Consider the following 20,632-nt stretch of genomic DNA (forward strand, 5'->3'; position numbering starts at 1 on the left):
TTAAAATATTTATTTTATAGTCCATCATCAGACAAACAAAAACAAAGGTATTTTAAAGTGGTATCGATATAATAACGGTATGCAATCGAAATCCTTTTTAATCGAATGCCATTTAAAGCCCGCCCTTTTTGAAATTGTTGTATAAGTATTTATTGCAGTGTTTGCTCCATTACTGTTGTACATAATATTAATAGATATATATTTAAACAACATTCAATCAAATCAAATGTGAATGTATGCGCGGAATTCTGTGGCTCGAAATGCACGAAATGTGGGACTCCCGTAGCAGTAAACGATAGTTTAAATGGTATTCTAGATCTGGCTCTGATCTTCCGTTCTAATCGTCGCTAAGAAAATCGTCATCCAGGTTCACATCTGTCGTATCAATGTTATCATCCAACGTGATTCCATCTATTTCCAAGTCCAGGTCGTCGTCGTCATCCGCAGCGGATATAGGCTCGGCCACCTGGCTGCTAGCGACAGCAGCTTGAGCGGGAACGAAAGCTGGCTTCACCTTCTCCTCCAACTGCTGAAGGGCGCCACCCTGCTCGGCGGCAAGCAGTTCTTGCAGAGGTTGGCGTTCGCTGTTCAGGGGAAGATGCACAGCCTGGCGTGCCGGCGCCTTACGAGCTCGTTCCTCCTGCAAATGCTGCTCTACTCGCAGCGCATCTCCCAGGCCAGGGAAGAGATTTGTATACTGTGCCGGATCGGCCAGCGACTGGCCCGCCTTCTCGTTGACCTTCCCAAGCTTCTCGCGCCAAAGCTCTACGATCTTTGACATCTGGCTGGGCAGGTAGGTGCGGGCAAAGAACGCTGCCTCTGGCAAGCGATTTGTCTCAATGAGAATCTCCAAGCAGCGTTCCACGTCCGAACGCAGGAAAGCCGACAGGAAGGCTAGGTTGTGGCGTCCCTGAGCCGAGCCGGCAGCACCCACCTCCTCAAGCAGCTGGGCATCGCCGGAAGCAGTTGAGAGCAGCAAAAGACCGCTGAAGTCGTTTGCCTTCTGCATGCACTCTTTTACCAGAGGCATGTTGTTCTTGCTCGCCGCCACATCTGCCAGCTGGGACCACTTCTGAGAGTTCTCCGACTCTCGCGCCAGCTTTAAAGCGATTTCCAATTCACCGATCTGTAAGGCCAAGTCAAACTTATGGTCGGCATCGGTAGAAACTTGCAGAGCCTGTGACTTAAAGCCCTGTTTCTCCAGAAAATGTGCCACCCGAGTGCGGTGCTCCTTCGGTATGGTCGGCAGCACAACGTCTGCGCGCTCAAAGTCTCTTCGCATCACCGCCGTCTGGTACTCCAGCACGGACAACTGCAGGCAGAAACTGATTACGTTCAACTCCTTATCGCCGAGGTAAATACGATTGTCCTTGGGCACGTAGCCCAGCAGATACATTGTGCGGTCCAAATGGGATACGGTTACAATCTCACCGCCCACGTAGTAGTTGATGCGGTTCACCGAGTTGGTATAGATGAAACAGTCTCCCACCCAAAGGCCTGTTTTTACGCACTCTGAGACCTCGCCTGCAACATAAATGAATAATACAATACAATAATGTTTACTGAATATCCGGTAATAGTTGAAAACATTATTTAAATTTAAATTTTTAAAAAAGGTTTGATTTCATTACGAAATAGACGGTGTAAAATTGTACACTCAATTAGAAAATTAAAGGCTAAATATCGTGTTTGAGACACGTATTCTAAAGATAAGATATTAGATAATTGGTATCAACTTACCCAACACATTGAAGGCGCTCTCCACACCATCATCTTCCAATCCCTCCTTGGTCTCTACGGCATTAGCAACTTGGGCAGTGTCCACTCCCAGGACAAAGTAGGAGTCATCTGTGGCCAAGCAGACCAGACTGCCACTCTCGTTCCAGAATACATTCTTCGGCTGCACCTCGATGCGCCTCACCAGCTGCAATGTCTCCCAGTCATAGAAGGCCAATCCGGACGAGGTTTTTACACCAAAATAGTAGCCACCGTAGATGCTTTCGGCTCCGTACTCTGGGGTAAAACTCTTACGCTCCTTGAAGTTGCGAAACAGTCGAACGGTGCCGTTGTTCTCCCTGATAGCGTACTCGTTGCTTTCGAGGGCCCAGACAAATTCTTGGGCGGACCCGAAAGCCTTATTTCTCAGGGCCATCGATGTGTAGATGATGTACTCGCCATCGCCGCATACCACGACGAAACGTCCGTTTGGATTGTGAGCAATGGTCTGGGGGTAGATCTCGCACGCACCCATATCCTTGACGGCCACGGGCAAGCGTTCACCGTCCTTGATCTCTGTGCCATCAGCAATAGTCTTCAGATTGACCTTTAGTGTGAAATAATGGAGTTAGAAATAAAGACTTAAATAAATGTATATTGTTTCATTAACCTGCTGCATTTCAGAGTGCTTGGCCCAAATGATCTTGCCTCCCACCACGTCCATAGACATTGCTGGCTCCTCGCGGCCCACCTTAATGATGATGGAACCCTCGTCGTAGCCTAGAGCCACGTTGTTGGTGCCGCGCATGCTGGAGATGGTCCACACCCGCTCGAATCCATAGTTAAGACAGGTCTCCAGACGATAAGTGCCAGAGTGCCAAATACGGACCGTGCCGTCCTCCGAGCCAGTCAACACGATAGGCAATTCCGGGTGGAAACAGACAGCTGAGATATTCTGAGCATGTCCCTCCAAGGTCTGCACACAGGTCTTGTTTTGGTAATCCCAGATTTTGACGAGGCGATCGTCAGCACCGGAAATCAAGTAGGGCTTATCGCCGCCATGGTAATAATCCACACAATTGACACCCTTCTCGTGCCCTTCCAGCGTAAAGTTGGCAAAATTTGAGCCCAACTGCCACACCTTTACCGTGCGGTCCAGCGAGGCGGAGGCAAAGGTGTTGTTGTCCTTCGGGTTGAACACGATCTGCATGACATAGTGGGTGTGGCCCTCGAAGACACGCTGGCAGGCCCACATCTTTTCCCAATTCCACAGCTTGATGAGCATGTCATCTATAAAAAAGGAAAACAGGAATAAGACACGAAACTGAAGCATACTTCCCAGCTGGTGCACAAGGTAAACACACTAATTGGGTGACGAAATGATAGTCACACCACCTCGCCGTCCACTTACCACTACTGGTCAGCACCAGCGGCTGTGTGGGATGCACCGCGATGCAGCGCAGGTAGTCCGAGTGCGCCTCGAACGAGTGCACCTTCTCCAGGGTGTTATAGTTGAACACACGGATCTGCATGTCATCCGAGCCGGTGAGGATCCAGTTTTTGCGTGCCACGAAACGGGCGGAGCGCACAGGCACGTCACAGACCTCGAAGTCCTTTACCATTTGCTGATTCTCATAGTTCATGATGTGTACGTGGCCATTGTACAGGGCGCACAACATCCACGGCTCCGCCGGATGGAGATCGACGCACTTGACCCGATCCGAGCGCGACGTCAGGCGACGCTTGATGTCTAGTTTGAGAGGCATCTTCCACGGTTTGGGCAAACTACGGCTGTCTGCGAAAACACTTATTAATTGCGGCGAGACCAGAAAAACTCTTTTGCTGCCTCCGCTGCTCTTCTTCTTCCCCTCGTTAATGTGTCAGAGCTGGCATAGGGTTGTCGCCTGCCACGTAAAGGCGCTACTTATCGATGTTTCGATAGTCGCAAGCACTTTGGATATAGCTACTTTTAAGTTAACAAAAAATAGCATCCAGTTAAATGATGAAGCTTATTTTTAATAAATCAACAGCTTTGACTTGCTTATAAATACACCCATTCCATTAATATTTTTAAACAGGTAATTTAAGAACTAGGTGTTTCTATTATAGTTGTTTAATTCCAATATATTAATAAATTGATAATCCTTTAATATTACTTTAAAGCTATTTTATAGCTAGACTTGGCAAGCGTCAGTACTGGCTGGTGATGGGACAGGTGTTTTTCGAATAGCCGGCACTTTGAGTCATGTTGTTATTACCATCTCCTTTAAAGTTGGCTATCGATAGGTTTCTCAACTAGTCCACGTCTTCTACTTGCGGTTTTTCGATTTGTAAAATAAGAATGACGCTTTAATTCTGTGTTAAACATGCAATTATCCGAGGTGCACTAACTAATATAGTTTCAGTTAAGTCAACTGTTATTTATTGGTGTAAAGTACAAGCCGCCTGATGTGGATCACCGGTCAGTTTGTTTTTCTTCTGCTGGTGGCACTTGTTGCCGCAAAAACGAAAACTTCAGCGGTGCAGGATGACATCGCGGAGTATAAGGACTTCAAGAAGCTGTTACGCACCAAGAACAATGTCCTCGCGCTCTATGTGACCAGTGCAAAGGCTGCTGCTGCCGAACTAAAGGTATTCCGGGAAGCGGCGGAGGCTGTACGGGGAACCGGGACAATGTTGCTTCTGGATTGCGGACAACAGGATCGCAAGAAACTGTGCAAGAAGCTGAAGGTCTCGCCGGAGCCTTACGCCATCAAGCACTATAAGGATGGCGACTTCCACAAGGACTACGACCGGCAGCTGAGTGTCAGCTCTATGATCACTTTTATGCGTGATCCCTCCGGCGATCTGCCGTGGGAGGAGGATCCAGCCGGAAAGGATGTCCTGCACTTCAGCGACGCTGCTTCCTTTACAAAACACCTACGTAAGGACATCCGGCCCATGCTTGTCATGTTCTATGTTCCCTGGTGCGGCTTCTGCAAGAAAATGAAGCCGGACTACGGAAAAGCAGCAACGGAGCTGAAGAATAAGGGCGGGTATATTCTGGCGGCAATGAATGTGGAGCGACAAGAAAACGCTCCTATACGTAAAATGTTCAACATAACAGGTAAGTTTAAAACAATAAACATCTTGTTATAAACATCATAAAGTTTAAAATTAAACGATACCTCTGTAGGTTTTCCCACTCTGATTTACTTTGAAAATGGCAAGCTGCGCTTTACTTACGAGGGAGAGAACAATAAGGATGCTTTGGTATCTTTCATGCTCAACCCAAATGCTAAGCCGACGCCAAAGCCCAAGGAACCCGAATGGTCGGCGGATACCAATTCGGAGATTGTTCACCTCACCTCGCAGGGTTTTGAGCCGGCTTTGAAGGACGAGAAGTCCGCCTTGGTCATGTTCTATGCACCCTGGTGCGGACACTGTAAGCGCATGAAGCCTGAATACGAAAAGGCCGCTCTGGAAATGAAGCAGAAAAAGATTCCTGGCCTTTTGGCGGCATTGGATGCAACGAAGGAGCCGTCAATCGCAGAGAAATACAAAGTCAAGGGCTATCCAACTGTTAAGTTTTTCTCAAATGGCGTCTTTAAGTTTGAAGTAAATGTCCGGGAAGCATCGAAAATTGTTGAATTCATGCGAGATCCCAAGGAGCCTCCACCGCCTCCGCCACCCGAGAAGAGTTGGGAGGAGGAGGAGGACAGCAAGGAAGTTCTATTTCTGGATGACGACAACTTTAGTTCGACGCTAAAGAGAAAAAAGCATGCGCTGGTTATGTTCTATGCTCCCTGTAAGTTTAGCAGTTTGATTGTTGAAAATATATAAAATTTAAACGTTTTTAGGGTGTGGACACTGTAAGCACACAAAACCGGAATTCACAGCGGCTGCCACCGCCTTACAGGATGATCCTCGGATAGCGTTTGTCGCCATCGACTGCACAAAGCTTGCCGCTCTCTGCGCAAAGTACAATGTTCGAGGATATCCCACCATTCTGTACTTCTCTTACCTCAAAACCAAGCTGGATTACAACGGCGGACGCACCAGCAAGGACTTTATCGCCTATATGAACAACCCGCCGAGCTCAGCGGACCGCACAGAGCTGTGATACGCTGTTGCCAAGTGTAACGATGCTTCTTCCTCACCACTTTGCAATCTCACTACTTGTATTACCATAAACTGTATTCGTTCCGTTCAGTTAACAACCAACTTCAATGTCGTCTAGACTATCGAATATTTTATAGAATGTATGCGCATTTTGTAACTATATAGCATACTAATAAACTACGTTAAAGCTGATAGTATAATTTCATTTTCAATACGCTAATGCCTCTACTGAAATAATAAAATACAATTGAAGTTATAAATAAGTATTGGAAATAACATTTCAGATTAGCGTAGTTCCCTTAATTAATTCGATTTGATTTCTATACAATCCAAGATAAGAACAGCTGAAGTTCGGGTGACAAATTTCAAAAGTAATTCAAGATAATGCCTTGCCAATTATTTGATAAGCATAAGCTATGGACAACGAAGAACATGTTTATTTGTTATGAACCAAACATAATCGAGTTTTTATATCCGTTGTATATAATGTTATGCATGAATGAAAATTGAAGCCGTAATTATCAATAGTTATGCAAGACATTGCTTTTTAGTAGACTTCAGTCTCTGGGTGTCTATTTCCATTTCTTTTATTGTACAATTAATTTCAATAATTTCTATTTGCGTTTAAAACAAGTTCTAAACTTAAAATAGTTTGGTTTAGCTATATAGCTAAAATAGATATATATTTATTTTAAAGTTTATCATCAAAGTGGCACTCATATTAAGAGCAAAACTTCCAGCTATTGCACACTTGCTCTGTTGTTCAATGGTTTCGATTTCTCTTGCCTGAATAGATTTTAAAGTCGAAGGAAGGGATGAACATAAGATGGAACTGGGCTTGGGAGGCGGGAGCAGCCAGGTATATAATGATAAGTGACTTAGCGACCTGCTTCGGGTTTACTATTGACCTTGCGCCGGCTCAAACTGCCCAGCCAACTGCCGCGTTGCTCATTAGCCGTATATTCGTCATTGATAAGCGCGAATCCGTGAAACATGTCCTTCATCTTTATGGCCCGTGAGCAAGCATAATTCTTGGTGGCCACGTACATCTTGGTGAGAAACTCGGGCATTTGTTTCTGAGTAACCCAGGACTTAATATTCTGCGGTATGGGTATGCCCGGATCGTCAAAGTACGTGAGGACAAAATGGAGGCCTGGCTCATGGAAACCGCGAAATGGCTTGATGACCATCAGACTCCAATAGTCAGTGACGCGAACTTTTCCGGACAGCGCCGGATAGGTGTTGTGCTTGGCTCCACGGTTGCAAATGAATATCAGCTTTTTGTTGTCGTCCTTAATGTAGCGACGACAATAGACATAGTCACGGTTGGCAAACAGTCGTGGCCACTGCATTTCCCAGTATATCAGATGCGAACTGCTGCCCGGGACGGGATCTTCGCTGATGAGTTCAAGTCTTAGGGCCGTGTCGTCCCACTGGCGGCGGTAGTCCAAATCCGTTTGAACGTGGAGGAAATCGTCGGCTGTTATGTCGTCGAATCGAGCATAAACCTGCAATTCAATAGGGGGCATTAAATTCAGTTTTAAAAAGCATTAAGGTGAACACCTATTACTTTGTATGAGTATAAGGAGGACCGTTCCTGCCGCCGCCAAATGCTAAACTCGTTTTTGCTGAAGTACGGTTCCCATTTGTGGTCGTCCTGGGCCTGAATGCGTACTGTTCCGGCCGGTGCATTGCGCACGTCCAGATCCAACGGTCGCAGACAATTGCTAATGCTGGTGTCCGCATCCGCATCCGCCTCCGCCTCTTTGCTGGTGGACGGCTTGGATTGACCCTTTTTGCAGCGCTGGTTGCCCAGCTGACAGTAGCAGTAGTTCATCTTCTTAGCCTGACAGCGGTCGCATAATTGATTGTTGGGCAGGGTGTTTATGAACTCAATATCCCGGCGGCACAGATCAAAGTTGGACAAGGCCAAGCGCTCCTTGTTCCAATCGAAGCCATCGCTACCCAGACGCTTGATATTAAGCCCGACGAGACCCACTGCACTCATCACCATTCCCCGTAGCGGGGGCTGCAGCTCCCGGCGGTAGTAGGCGCGCCATAGCTGCTTCAGACCCTGGGTTCCATACACCGACTGATAGAAACTGAACAACTGCTGAACACGGCGCGAGCGCTGGGCGAAGATCGACTCGCATTGGTAGCTCCAGGCGCGTAGCGTTTCCCGGGACTGGTTCTTGATGGCCAGAACAAATCGATTGAACAGCATGCCGGCTAATTCAATTTGCCCGTCGGCCGCCCGCTTGCATAACAACCTACTCAAAAGTACGGCGACTTTGTTAATGCTCCTCCGCTATTACTGTGCGCCCGCACACTTGGCACATTTGTCGCCACAAAACTTGGGGAATTTAGTACTTCTAGCCAGGACACACTCGATCGGTTTGACGGAAGCCTTACTGCACGAGAGCTGGGTTATGTTCTGGCCAGGCTTATCATGTTTGTCCGATTAGAAAAAAACGTGCAGCTTGCAATTTGTCTGCTGCTTCTGTTGTTATTCCGCTGTTGTTGTTCCTGTTGTTGCGCCGTTACAGGCAGCAGTGTTGGAAAATTGCGAACCGCCTGCTGAGAGGTGACAGCTGCGATCAGTGATCACACTTTTCTGCAGCACTGAAATCAAATAAAATATTTTAAATTCAACCAAATGTTTACTGTATACTATTTTTTTTTGTAAAACTGGTGAATTGTGCCATAATTTATATTAAAATTTTTTAGAATTCAGTGTCTAAAAACTGACACTGCTAATAAATTTACTTGACATGCTTTCTAGTTACCCAGTTCACCATTGTTTGTTTAAGTCGTTGAAATTTCCGACGAACACTTTCCGAGTATTGGAAGTTTCTTATAGACGGATCTCAAACTTATCTGTGTGCGATAATTTTTGTTAAATGTGTTAACCATTTTGAACTTTTTATTTGTTATCCACTTTTTTACTTGCCCATCCCACTGTAAATGGCTTCTTGCATTATCCAACACTACACTTGGAAAACTCGTGGTTGCGGCCGCATTGTTTTTGTTGCGCAGATTTTGATTCGATTTGATGTGTGAAACTGCCTTTGAGCCTGGAAGCAGCCTAAGAGTACCCAGGCAGGATGTCCATGCGGCGCCAGCGCATCAAGGCTCCGGCCAACCTGTCGCTTATCAAACGCAAGCCACGCAGGGAGGAGCTCCCAACGTCGAAAAAGGAGGATGAGGAGGAGGAGGAGGTGGTGGCAGCAGCGGTTGAGTCCCCGCCCGTTGCATCGACCACTGCTGCGGAAATGGAACAAGAGGCTGATGCAATCGCCTTCAAGATGCCCGCAAGCTCGGCTGGCCAACTTGAAGAGGTATTCCACTCGGACATCGAGGACAATGTCATTCAGATGGACTTGCAGAAGACCACCAACGGCTTCCCTATGTCACCTAGCAAAGCTCAAGCCCGCCAGCGTGTGCGACCCACTCCGGTATTTGGCCAGCGTCGTAACAGTTTTGTAGGCTCACCGATGGCCAGTGATTATGAGGGCGACTATCAGTCGCCAGCCACGCCCACGCGGCGTGAGCGCTACCTTAGCGGTTCTTCGTCGGGAACTCCTCTGCAGCAGCAGGTGCACTCTCCCATGCCTCCATCCCCCTATAAATATCTTCCGCCCGCCAGTCCGGGCATGGGACGCATTCGCACCGAATCAACCTGTTCCACCTATTCTGAGGGAGGCAGCAAGCACAGAAAGGGCGATGATAAGTCTCAAAATCAAGGTGGACAGCGGTTAAATGCCCGGCGAGACTTTGAAACGCGTTTCAATAAGGGTGTGCCCGACAAGTCCACGTTCAAGATGATGGACATGATCTTCTACAATCCGGAGAACAACCCCATGGTGCCCAAACAGTCGGTGACGACCATCAAGGATGAATCTGGTAGCGATGATTCCAAGCCCTCAATGGGTCAGCTACTGGAGCCGAAGGGAGAGTCCACATCCGCTATGTTAGTGCCTCAGCTAAAGCTTGATGCCAATGGCGAGATGATCATTGATGAAAAAACATTGGAAATTGAAACCACGGCTGAGGTGGAGGCCCGCAAGGTGCTGGCTAACTCATCTTTAATCCTTATGGACGAGACTACTGGTGCGTCTCAGAGTTGATATATAAAAGTTGAATATTTAACAGAATGATTTTCACTTCGCAGGTGATAATGGATTCTACAAACGCCACAAGCGCACGCCGTACTGGACGTCCGATGAAACCGTACGTTTCTATCGTAGCCTACAGATCATCGGGACAGACTTCTCGCTGATGTGTCAAATGTTTCCAACGCGTTCGCGTCGAGATCTAAAACTGAAGTACAAAAAGGAGGAGCGAACCAATGGGCAGCTGATTAACAAGGCGCTACTCTATCCTAAGGCCTTTAACATTCAGGAGCTCAAGGATCAACTGGAAGAGGAGGATCGCGAACGGGAAGAGAATGATCGCCAGTGGAGGGAAATCGCACGAGCTCTTCCGGGAAACCCTAAGAAGGTATATAATTTATAATACCCTGTGAACTCCATTACATTTGTAATACCCTTTTAGCGTTCGAGAATACAGCAGCAAAGCAAGGCATCACGGGCCCTGAACGATGGCGACGTTGTTTACGAAAACGAGCATGTAACGAGTACAAAGCTCGGTAAACAAGCGTGGGCCAAAAGGCGAAAAGAGTTGGAGACCGATGAGAACGACGGGAGTGCGCCTGCAAAAAAGAAGCCCAAGGCTAAGCGACGGTCTCCCAAGTTTTCAGTTCCAGCGACAACAGAGAGTCAGTCGGATCTGGCGGGCATTAAGCAGGAAAAAACGATCAAAACCGAACAAACGGGTAGTCATTTGCCAACGGGGGGAGAACTGCAGGCTGAGCTCAATGGACTTCTAATGGATGATCCGGTGGAATATGAAGTAGATGTAAACAAGCCACGTGATAAAACTATGATCAATATGGATGATGGTACCCTAAGCTATGTAAGCGACGTCGAGCTCGCAACTGACACGCCTAATCGAAAGGCAGAAACATATTTAATAAACTTCATGGAAGACCAAAATCATGGTCATGAAGTTATTACGCCGGATGACCCCATTCCGCCGTCCACTACCGAACCGGATATCGAACAAATTCTCGCCGAGCTCGCGGAAGGATCTTTGGCCCTAGTCTCGTCCTTGGATCCAGAGCACGAGGACCGGGTGCTCAACGAAATCTACATGCTGGACAAGAAGACGGGCGAGTTGTGTGAAACGCCGCTAAAGATACCAGAGCATATTGTTCAATGCATAATGAATGTTATGCAGCTAGAGGACTAAAAACATTTTATATTTATATTCTAAGAGTATTTGTTAACAGTTATAATTTATTAAAGCATTTCGCTAGATGTATTTACAAAATTATTTTCTTGTTTCTTGCAAATTGAAAGGTAAATGCAAATATGGGAAATTCAGTTTAACTATTCCTGAAAATAATAATATATAATAATAAAATAAATATATAAGGTAACCAAATCATTTAAATATTAACATTTTTTGGGTATATGTATCTACTCAACACAGTATCGTTGCGGTTTCTTACATAAACAAACTTTTGTGTAAAAATCAAAGAAAGCAAGATACAATTGGGATTCAAACAATTCAAAAAATTATACAAAAGTTTTAATAACTTTTGAATTTACATTCGGTTCAGAGTTGTCGCTCTTTAAATTTATTTTTCGCTTCTCAGCACTGTCTCTCAGCCACGGGGCTTTAGAACACTGAACTTTTGACAGCTGTTGTTGTTGTGGCCTCGGCTGTGGTAGCAATTTATTACAATTTAACCAAGTTAGCCATAAACGATGGCCCAAGTTCCCTCGGCAATCGTCTCGCACAAGCGCCAGGTGTGCAGCCTTTACAAGCGGGCACTGCGCAACCTGGAGGCGTGGTACGACCGCCGGTGAGTGCATTCGCCGCCGAATTCCCAAAGATTATATAATGAGCAAGTGCATCTTGGTTGTTTTTTAATGCCCGCCAGCAATGTCTACCGCTACCGCGCTGTGCAGCTGCGTGCCCGCTTTGACGAGAACAAATCCAAGGATCTGGGCGAGGGCATCCGACTCCTGGCCTGTGGACAAAGGGAGCTTTTCGAGACGAAGCATTTCCAGCCCCGAAACTGTAAACAAATGGAACTTGGTCATATGTCTGCGTTTCTAATGTGTTGTCATTGTAGTTGCCAACAGTGCCGGTGGCTGTGCTTTCGAACGAGAGGTGATTCCCCCCGACTGGGTGCTGGACTACTGGCATCCCCTGGAGAAGGCCCAGTACCCCGAGTACTTCGCCAAGCGGGAGCAGCGCAAGAAGGAGTTTGTGACCTGGTGGGAGAAGCAGTACGGCAAGCCCGACCCCAAGGACCTGGGACACCACTAATCTTAGAGTACCGTAGTCAAATCACATCCAATTGTTGTCATCAAAAGTAAATCTATTGGAACTCACAGTATGTGCTATTATAAATGTGTTGTACTGGAATGCAGTCGATCTTCCATCGCCCAAAACGTTTGTCTCTTAACTGTAGGCTTTACAATAATAGTGGACATAGTTGGTTAGGCAGATTAGCTACACATTACATTTTAAATTACAAACTTCTGGAGATGTTTAAGATGAGTACAAAGAATTGAAAAAAATACCATGGTTCATGAACTAGCAGTAACAAAATTAACAAAATGTTTTATTCAACTTTTTATACGGTTGATGTTCCTTTTTAGCAAAAAAAAGAGGTATTCAAATAGTTGGCCAGGAAAACAGCATTTAGCTGTGATAATTTGGGTACACCTCAAATTAAAACGAAGGCCAGGTATTTATACAGATAAAAAACGGGTTACAAAACTATGAAAGGACTGTTCGACTGCAACTCCTTTGTACTAAGTGTATTTCATTTAATATATATGAGTGTAAATGAAGGGTGGCTCGTGCTGGCGAAGCTCAGGGTTGTGAGTGCAGTGTGGGATGTCCATCGTGAGCTTGGGTTGTGGTCCTGCCGTTCAATTTAGCTCGTTGGGATCTAAGCGTGGGCGCTTTTTGCTGTTGGTGCTATTGCCGTTGGGAGTGGAGCTGTTGCCGTTGCCGTTTCCCGACTCGCCGCCGTGCTCCCTCTTCCGCTGAAGCGTCTTCTTGTCCCACTGCTGTGTGAGGTAGCGCAGCAGGACACATCGCTTGTCCATTACGATCAGCTGCTCGGAATGCTCGTCCTCGGTGGGCAGGTAGACGGAGGCCCGTTTCTGCGAGGTTCGAATCCCGTGCTCATTGCTTAAGTGGGTGAAATTGCTCGAGTCGTGAATGGGCAGACCCTTGATAAAGTCTCTTACGGACATTCTGCTTTTAGGTTGCTGCGGAGTACGAAAAGAATTAGGCATTTTATCACTAAAGAACTGTATTTGTACGTACCTTACTTTAAAAAAGATTGAAAATCAATATTTCAAGAGAACAATCTTCTTGTTTAATGTTTCTTTTCTGCAGCGATTTACAAAAAATTACCTTGCGTTCGAGATTTTTGTTTTTGTTACGGGTGGTGACAATCAGTATTGCAAAATGCACGATGACAGCTAAACGCCTACCAACACTGCAACGGTGGAACTATTTACATACATATTTGAAAAATTGTGTTTTTTCATCATTAAAAATAAAACAAAATTTTTTGTACCGTACTTACGGTATTTATTGTCAATTCAAAAAAATATTTTTCTGAAATTTCTCCACTTAAAGAAAACATATATTTGTTTCCAACAGCTTATCCTTAGAGGTAACATTTCAAAGTCCCAACTGCTTTCCTAAATGTAAGATTTAGAAAAAATATAAACTAGAAATATTTGTTGAATATACTGACTTAAAACCAGTCTTGTGGTTAAACCATTTTATTGGGTTCTAATACATCAATTTTGAGTTTCTTAACTACGGTTATGACGATTACCGTCCCCGCGACGCACCACATCCTTGTACTCATCCATGCGTCTCATGCGGTCTATATACTCGGGATCATCCTGCTCCGCTTGCAACTCCTCAACGGCCTTCTCCTCGTCCTCCTGCTCGTTGGGATCGCGGGCGGCCGCGATGGCCTGTGCTTGATTCATCTTGGCTACCTTCTCCTCGTCGGGAAAGATTCCCTCGTCGACGCGTTGCTGGTAAAACTCATCCACAGTCATAATGGGCAAACTGGGGTATCCCAAGCCAAACACCGCCTTCTGGGTGGCATTACGTGTTATGATGAAGGGCTGTAGGGGCTTTGGCTTAGGGGCCTGCTGATGATGGTGGTGATGTCCTGGTCCGTGACTGTGACCATGACCGCGGGAGGTGGACGATGCAGAAGATTGATTCTGATTGGATGGACGGAACGAATCCATTTCGTTGTCAGCTTCGCCACCAGCCAATCGGGCAAGGCGCATCTGGGCCAGCTGCTTCATTACGCCCAACGATTCCAATTCCTGCTTGGAGTCTATTATGCTCTTGTCCAAGTACTTGAGGAAAAACACGCGCTTATCCTCATCGTCGGCCGTTTTGTTCTTGACTGCATCGCGCATTCTGGCCATATACTCGTCAATCTCCTTCATCCGGCGATACTGGGCTATTTTGTCGTTTCTATTGAAGGCCGCCTCCATCAGCTCGCGCTGCTCGCCTTTTTCCGCCTGGCTATCCGTCTTAGCCACCTGAGATTTGGGCGCTGCACAGAGGTCATACTCCTGGCAGCGTTGCAGGTGGTCCTTGAAGTAAATCTCGCCCAGCTCTAAGGAGTGTGTGCTGGTAGGGCTGTTGATCTTTGTGGTCAGCTTGCCTAGGAAGTAGGGGAGCAGCATGAAGGGTAGCGATTCTGTGGACACCTCGTCGATCAACTCATTGGCACTGAACATGCTAACCTGGTTAACAATGACCGTGGCCTGCTCGAATAGGCCCATTGCCGTCTTTACTTTGTTCTAAAAGTTGTTATAGATATTTAAAGATTTTTTTTTTAAAGATGATCAAAATTACACACCTGAAACTCACTGCCATTGAAGGGCAGATCGGTAACTTCTAGCTCGTCGAATATGTTCCAGCCCTTTAAAAAGATGTCCGACAGCTTTTGGTCCTCTCCGCCAGCGGTATTACCCTCAGCCATTTAACGATTTTGATAAAACTCCGTAGTTAATGGGTAATTTCAATAATATAAATAATGTTGCAAAAAATATTTGCAAGATGCCGACGCTAAACAGCTGTTTTCTGATTGAAGGGATGCAAAATACCAGATAAACCAGGGTTGGCTAATTAATATTATTTTAGCAAAATCTAGCTATTCTTTATATCTTGTAAATGAGTATGTAAGAAAAATTTTGGTGAAACCATTTTGCCCCATTTAAGATGTTATAATATATATAAGCCCTTTTATATAATTGTTATTACAAAATTCTCTGAAAGGAGAAATACACAAATTTAGCAAAAATCCTTTATTGAACTATTAAAAAGTCGAAGGATCTAGCAAAAAATTTGTTTCTCGTTTAAGGTGTGTGTAGAAGTAGATGCAATCCGATGGAATTAGCCCTTGAGCGTGGACTCGAGCTCATTGTTCGCCAGCAGTTCCTTGATAATGTCGAGTCCGCCGATAAGTTCACCCTTGACGTACACCTGGGGATATGTGGGCCAGTCTGAGTAGGTCTTAAGGCCCTGACGCACTTCTTCGTCGCCGAGGATGTCAAATGTCTCGTACGGCAAGCTGTCGAGGGAAATTTACGTTTATAAACAGGAAGATAATATAACTGATCGGTTTCCATACTTTGTTTCATTTACAATGCCAATGAGCTGCTTGGAGAATCCGCAACGCGGTCCATTTCGGTCGCCCTTCATGAAGATCATCAGCGGAGCCGTATTGATAAGCGCCTTTAGGCGTTCCTCCAGCGTTTGTCCTGTTGCCGCCGCGCTGCTGGCGCTTTCGGCCAACTTTTTGGATTTGGCGCTAATGGCGGCAATGTCCACACCATCGACGCGGTCTACGGCGGAGCCCTTGGCGAAGAAAATTACTGTTGGCACGGCTTCGATCTGGTGGTATCTCAAATGATGTTAGTGCCTCTGTTAGATTTTCAAAAGGTAAACGAGCGTACCTGATGCTTCATGGAAATCTCCGGGAATTGTTCAGCGTTTAGGCTGATGAACTGCAGTTTTTCGCCAGTAATCTTGGCCAGCTCCTCCAGCGCGTCTTTCACCTGACCACATTGCTCTGCCCAGTCGGCGGCGAATAGCGCCACTGTCGTCTTATCCGCATCAATGTACTTCTGGTACTCCTCGGCCGCCGAGACGTTCACCACGGGCATGTTTTATTTGAATTATTTAACTTAATTTGCTGGAAAAGCACAATTTATAAAAAGCAGACCGAATTGTCAGCTGTGGAAGAGAGTTGCCACTAAGCGGGAAGAAGTCAGTGATGGTAGCTATAAAATAAAAAGCTAGAAACCTAACATTTATAAAATAACATTTCATTAAATATTGAAACGAACAAATTAAATATTCCTAACTGTATTCAGCTATTAAGGGAATTTAAATCACGTATGCTTTGAAAATAAGTTTCTTAAGTTAAGTTAGTTTGATTTTCATTTCTGAACAGTGTGGCAATTCAGGGCTGTTTGAGAAAATTTGGGGAAAACGTCATTTCAATTTCTGGCAGCACCGAACGGCAACACGTGCGGTCGTGCCGTACTGTATTCAATATACACAGCTCACTTATTTTTCGCAACTAAAAGTTGAATTAGCCGGAGCATGGTGACGCGCAAGAAGCCAGTTAAGCGCAACGCCGAGGCGGCCGAAATCCAGGTCGAAGAGGAGGAGGAGGCGACGCAGCCGAAGGTGGCCAAGGAGCTGATGGTGGTTGCCCAGGAGGTGAAAATCATTCGTGCCCTTGCCTGCAACGATGTGGTGGAGCGGAATCGCCAGATCCGCATTCTACGCAAATGGTTCAAGGCGCGGGCCGGTAGCTCCTTCCCCTTCAACGAGGACGACTTCATGCGCATCTGGAAGGGATTGTACTACACAATGTGGATGTCAGACAAGCCGCTGGTACAGGAGGAGCTGGCCGAGCAATTGGCCCAAATGGTGGACAGCTTCGGCGGCAATACGGCCTGCAGTCTGGCCTACTTTAGTGCGTTTATGCGCACAATGTGCCAGGAGTACTTTGGCATAGACCAATGGCGAATGGACAAGTTTTTGATGCTCACCCGCCGCATGGTGCGATATCTACTGAGACTGCTCAAACAGAACAACTGGGAGCCGGACCTGATCGCCTCCTTCAATAGCAGCATGCAGCTGTCCGTGCTGTCAGAGCAACCCAAAAGTCGTGGCATGACCATGCACTACCTAGACGTTTTCTTTGAGGAGCTGGCCAAGGCGGCCGATGGTGAGATCACCGCTGCTCAGGTCAATCTGTTTTTGCGTCCGTTTGTCACCTACATTGCTACACAACGCGATGCTAAGCTGGTGGCACAGTGCCGCACAAGGGTGCTCTATCATCTCCTGTACCAGAGCGACTTGGGACGAGAGTACAGCGAAAAGTACAATGCCTGGAAGCTGATGGGCTTCCCCACCGCCTCCATTGATGATATCGAGAAACTAGATTCTGGATTTGATGAGGAGGATGACGAGGGCAACGCCGAGGAGGAGCAGCCGCGGGCCACATCCTTGGATCCGCGAGCGGGTAACGTAGATGTACACATGCCAGAGCTGCCGCTCAACGCTGATTGCGTTCTGGATGAACTGCAGACGCAGCTACGCACCAACGATTTTAACAGCAAGAGACGCAAGGGACTGCGCAAAATTATCCAGATCTTTGAGACATACAAGGGAGGTGAGTTCCCACTGGGCGTGAGGACAATGCCAAAGGTGGAGGGACAAACTCTGTCGGAAATGGTGGAGCAAAAAGTGACTGCCTTAGATAAGATGGAGGACGAGGTCTTTGGAACTGGAAGAAAACTGAAGAAGCTCAACAAGTCCAAGCGCAAACGCCTTCTCCAGTCCATTAACTTTGAGGAGGTGGACGAGCACAACTACGATGAGGTTATTAGCAAGGCCCTGCCTCCTGAGTTGCAGAAGAAGGTGAATCACAACGCAAAGGTGCGTTCCAGCATAAACGACGCCTGGGTAGTAGAAGAGGTCAAAGAGACCGATACATCGGCTGCCAAGCCCAAGTCGAAGAAGGCAAAAAAGGAAGAATCGCCCGAGCCGAAGAAAGATGACCAGACGAAGGTGAAGAAGAAAAGCCAGCTTAAGCCCAAGAAGGACCACTCTAAGCCCAAGAAAGAGGAGCAAACTACTTCCAAGGCACAGAAGGAAGAGCCTGCGAAGCCCAAGAAAGTTGACCACCCTAAGCCCAAGGAGGAGCAGTCCAAGCTGACAGTGGAGCAGCCCACGCCCCCACCCAAGGAGGAGGGGCCGTCCAAGGCCAAGCCGACACCCAAATCGAAAGCTGCCGGTAATGATGATGATGCAACAACCTCTACCCCGCAGCCAGCCAACGGCTGGGATGCCCCTTTAGAGGCCGGTGAGCAGGACATCTTTGTTCCCTCTCGAAAGCTGCAACTGAAGCAGGCCAACAGTAAGCTGCAGAAGTCCACACCCAAGCAGCCTGCGCGTATACAGTTTGCGACTCCACAAACTGGCAGTGCCAAGCGTGTGCGGATCGTGACCAAGAGCAACTGCGTCTACCCCAAGAGCGATTACTACCGACAGCTGAAGCTGTCTCCGCAGGTGCCCTACGACGCAGAACGTTTGCCTGGCAAGAGTGCCCTTAAGCCACACGTGTTACCAGGACCGATTCATCCGAACTTCAAGGCCAAGCGCCTGTTCAACGACACTCTGTGACGATGCGTCTAGTGACTGCGATTGGGATCGGGACGGGATGAGGAAGAATAATTTGGACTCGGTGCTCTGGTGGACGACGAAGATGGGAGCGCTTCACATCATCCTACTTCCTGACATGGCTTTGGAGATTAAGATAGCACATCCACGATAGACATGTCTTATGCTGGTTTTATAATGCGTCACGAAAGCTTTCATCCAATATTTTGCTCCTTTAAAATGTTAGAGCCCATTTGTTTACTTTGAAGTGCACTGTTACCATGCTTAAATATTTCAATTTTCCGAAATAGCTGAAATTTGTGTAGCATTGTGCGATGCTTTGACTAAACAATATGTAAGGTTTACTAATTTCTACTTAAATAAGATCCGCATAAGACATGTACTAAATGTAATCCCCTAATGATTTAGTAGTTACAATTACTATTACCATTGCTTGTAGGCCATTTTATGTTCAAGCTATCCTCTGATCTGAGTTGATATTGAAATAAAAGCAACGTAGTATATGTAAAATTAAATACGAACCACAAAGCTTAAAGGTCATTATTTACTAACACTCAAATTAAGAGGTAGTACACCTAATAAAATCTATTTTTATACCCGTTACTCGTAGAGTAAAAGGGTTCACTAGAAATGTATGCAGCTAGCAGACGAAAGCGTTGCCGACCGTATAAAGTATATATATTCTTGATCGGGATCAATAGACGGATCAAACTGGCGATGTCCGTCCGGGGTGCGGGTTGCGGGGTGCGTGGAAACCGATTTTCATCATCTGGCATCTTGTCCTTTATAGACTAAAGTATTAAATTTTTTGACTATTTTGAACCCGAACTTAGTTTTTCGGAGCTGGTTTGACCAGGGTTAATTTTCGAATTTGGAAATAACCATCTGAGCTAGAAAATGTTTGGTTTGTTGAACTCAGACGAAAAATGTGTCAAGCACCCCTTACACAACCTACGATGTCAGCGGGGAGGTGACTTACAAGATCCTTGAAAAATTTAATAAATTAAAATTTTCACAAAAAAGGTTTTTGTATTACCTCAGGTATCACTCTAAATGAATATTACAAATATGGATTTTATAAGAACTTCTTCTACAAAGCGACTGCAAAAATCCACTTGTCAAAATGCAGCTCATTGCACCAATGAGCTTAGTCGGTTCCACTCAAAGCTACCAGTTAGACTCACTCAGAACTGCGCTTGAGTCTAGAGATTGCAGTTAACATTCTGTAAACATTCACTCCAATGGTAGTCGAGCTTAATAGACTGCACTTAAGGGAGGAATGTGCAACTAAGAGAGTTGATTTCACTCACTCAACAAAAATACTCAGTTGAGCCAAAAAACTGTTGACCGTTAACTGCCTAAGAGAGACTAAGAATGAGTTAAAAAAGTTCCGGAAATAATGCTCAAATGTTAAGCTGAGTGTTATTTTAGTTGCACTTATTAATGCTTTAAGACCAGTAGTAAAATTAATTAAAAAATTGAACATGCCGGATATTGAATTACGTATATTAAATACAACAGGGATGTTTTAAACCATTATATAGACACGACTTTCATTAAATTCTGAATTTTTGCTTGTGATTGGCATTTGGTTCACTCCACAAGCATTCGATTAATGTTATATATTAATATTGTAATGCAATTGGTTATATTTTATCTATTTAAATTGTGATTGAAAATTGAATAGGAATCATCCTTTGATGATGACATTTTGCGGTTGGCATATTATTGGTGTATTAAACGACATTCATACGGATGCACAGCACAATTTACAAACAGTTTTGATCCCATTCATGCAAAATGAACTTCCGATCCGCACAGCACAATTGGTTGAATAATAAATTTTCATAATAATTGAATATTTGCCACCGCAGGGGGAATCGATGGCGAATGAAGAGGGTGTGACATGTTCATAAATCTGTTTTAAGTGGACGGCCAGCAACAATAACAGGATTCATTTCCTCGAGGATAACATCTGTTC

General features: G+C 45.8%; 9 protein-coding genes across 10 annotated transcripts; 4 read left to right on the forward strand and 5 right to left on the reverse strand.

Moving 5' to 3' along the window:
• Positions 1-125: 125 nt before the first annotated feature.
• LOC6527500 (coatomer subunit beta') lies at positions 126-3,602 on the reverse strand. Its single transcript, XM_002088554.3, has 4 exons — positions 3,128-3,602; positions 2,387-3,006; positions 1,741-2,323; positions 126-1,524 (listed from the first exon to the last, which is right to left on the reverse strand). Exons 1-4 carry the CDS (start codon positions 3,480-3,482, stop codon positions 338-340), a joined length of 2,745 nt encoding a protein of 914 aa, XP_002088590.1. The 5' UTR covers positions 3,483-3,602; the 3' UTR covers positions 126-337.
• Positions 3,603-3,997: 395 nt separating this feature from the next.
• On the forward strand, positions 3,998-6,009 carry LOC6527499 (protein disulfide-isomerase A5). Its single transcript, XM_002088553.4, has 3 exons — positions 3,998-4,822; positions 4,892-5,503; positions 5,556-6,009. The coding sequence occupies exons 1-3, from the start codon at positions 4,165-4,167 to the stop codon at positions 5,816-5,818; spliced, it is 1,533 nt and encodes a 510-aa protein (XP_002088589.1). The 5' UTR covers positions 3,998-4,164; the 3' UTR covers positions 5,819-6,009.
• A 352-nt stretch (positions 6,010-6,361) lies between these two features.
• On the reverse strand, positions 6,362-8,534 carry LOC6527498 (stAR-related lipid transfer protein 7, mitochondrial). Its single transcript, XM_002088552.4, has 2 exons — positions 7,388-8,534; positions 6,362-7,325 (listed from the first exon to the last, which is right to left on the reverse strand). The coding sequence occupies exons 1-2, from the start codon at positions 8,039-8,041 to the stop codon at positions 6,696-6,698; spliced, it is 1,284 nt and encodes a 427-aa protein (XP_002088588.1). The 5' UTR covers positions 8,042-8,534; the 3' UTR covers positions 6,362-6,695.
• A 254-nt stretch (positions 8,535-8,788) lies between these two features.
• LOC6527497 (transcription factor TFIIIB component B'' homolog) lies at positions 8,789-11,208 on the forward strand. The gene is made up of 3 exons (XM_002088551.4): positions 8,789-9,927; positions 9,989-10,317; positions 10,372-11,208. The coding sequence occupies exons 1-3, from the start codon at positions 8,922-8,924 to the stop codon at positions 11,125-11,127; spliced, it is 2,091 nt and encodes a 696-aa protein (XP_002088587.1). The 5' UTR covers positions 8,789-8,921; the 3' UTR covers positions 11,128-11,208.
• A 357-nt stretch (positions 11,209-11,565) lies between these two features.
• Positions 11,566-12,341, forward strand: LOC6527496 (NADH dehydrogenase [ubiquinone] 1 beta subcomplex subunit 9). The gene is made up of 3 exons (XM_002088550.3): positions 11,566-11,746; positions 11,825-11,964; positions 12,020-12,341. The coding sequence occupies exons 1-3, from the start codon at positions 11,649-11,651 to the stop codon at positions 12,214-12,216; spliced, it is 435 nt and encodes a 144-aa protein (XP_002088586.1). The 5' UTR covers positions 11,566-11,648; the 3' UTR covers positions 12,217-12,341.
• LOC6527495 (DET1- and DDB1-associated protein 1) lies at positions 12,248-13,388 on the reverse strand. 2 transcript variants are annotated; one of them, XM_002088549.4, is made up of 2 exons: positions 13,231-13,388; positions 12,248-13,172 (listed from the first exon to the last, which is right to left on the reverse strand). In XM_002088549.4, exon 2 carries the CDS (start codon positions 13,155-13,157, stop codon positions 12,828-12,830), a length of 330 nt encoding a protein of 109 aa, XP_002088585.1. In that variant the 5' UTR covers positions 13,158-13,172; positions 13,231-13,388; the 3' UTR covers positions 12,248-12,827. The 2 variants fall into 2 exon arrangements, with proteins under 2 accessions (XP_002088585.1, XP_039226516.1); XM_039370582.2 differs by having other exon boundaries at positions 13,236-13,364.
• A 263-nt stretch (positions 13,389-13,651) lies between these two features.
• LOC6527494 (immunoglobulin-binding protein 1) lies at positions 13,652-15,041 on the reverse strand. Its single transcript, XM_002088548.3, has 2 exons — positions 14,810-15,041; positions 13,652-14,750 (listed from the first exon to the last, which is right to left on the reverse strand). The coding sequence occupies exons 1-2, from the start codon at positions 14,930-14,932 to the stop codon at positions 13,731-13,733; spliced, it is 1,143 nt and encodes a 380-aa protein (XP_002088584.1). The 5' UTR covers positions 14,933-15,041; the 3' UTR covers positions 13,652-13,730.
• Positions 15,042-15,242: 201 nt separating this feature from the next.
• LOC6527493 (glutaredoxin 3) lies at positions 15,243-16,208 on the reverse strand. The gene is made up of 3 exons (XM_002088547.4): positions 15,909-16,208; positions 15,584-15,846; positions 15,243-15,523 (listed from the first exon to the last, which is right to left on the reverse strand). Exons 1-3 carry the CDS (start codon positions 16,116-16,118, stop codon positions 15,346-15,348), a joined length of 651 nt encoding a protein of 216 aa, XP_002088583.1. The 5' UTR covers positions 16,119-16,208; the 3' UTR covers positions 15,243-15,345.
• Positions 16,209-16,451: 243 nt separating this feature from the next.
• LOC6527492 (ribosomal RNA processing protein 1 homolog) lies at positions 16,452-19,166 on the forward strand. Its single transcript, XM_002088546.4, has one exon. It carries the CDS (start codon positions 16,561-16,563, stop codon positions 18,652-18,654), a length of 2,094 nt encoding a protein of 697 aa, XP_002088582.1. The 5' UTR covers positions 16,452-16,560; the 3' UTR covers positions 18,655-19,166.
• The last annotated feature ends 1,466 nt before the right edge of the window (positions 19,167-20,632 follow it).

This window comes from Drosophila yakuba, chromosome 2L (assembly GCF_016746365.2).
Source record: "Drosophila yakuba strain Tai18E2 chromosome 2L, Prin_Dyak_Tai18E2_2.1, whole genome shotgun sequence".
Lineage (NCBI taxonomy): Eukaryota > Metazoa > Arthropoda > Insecta > Diptera > Drosophilidae > Drosophila > Drosophila yakuba.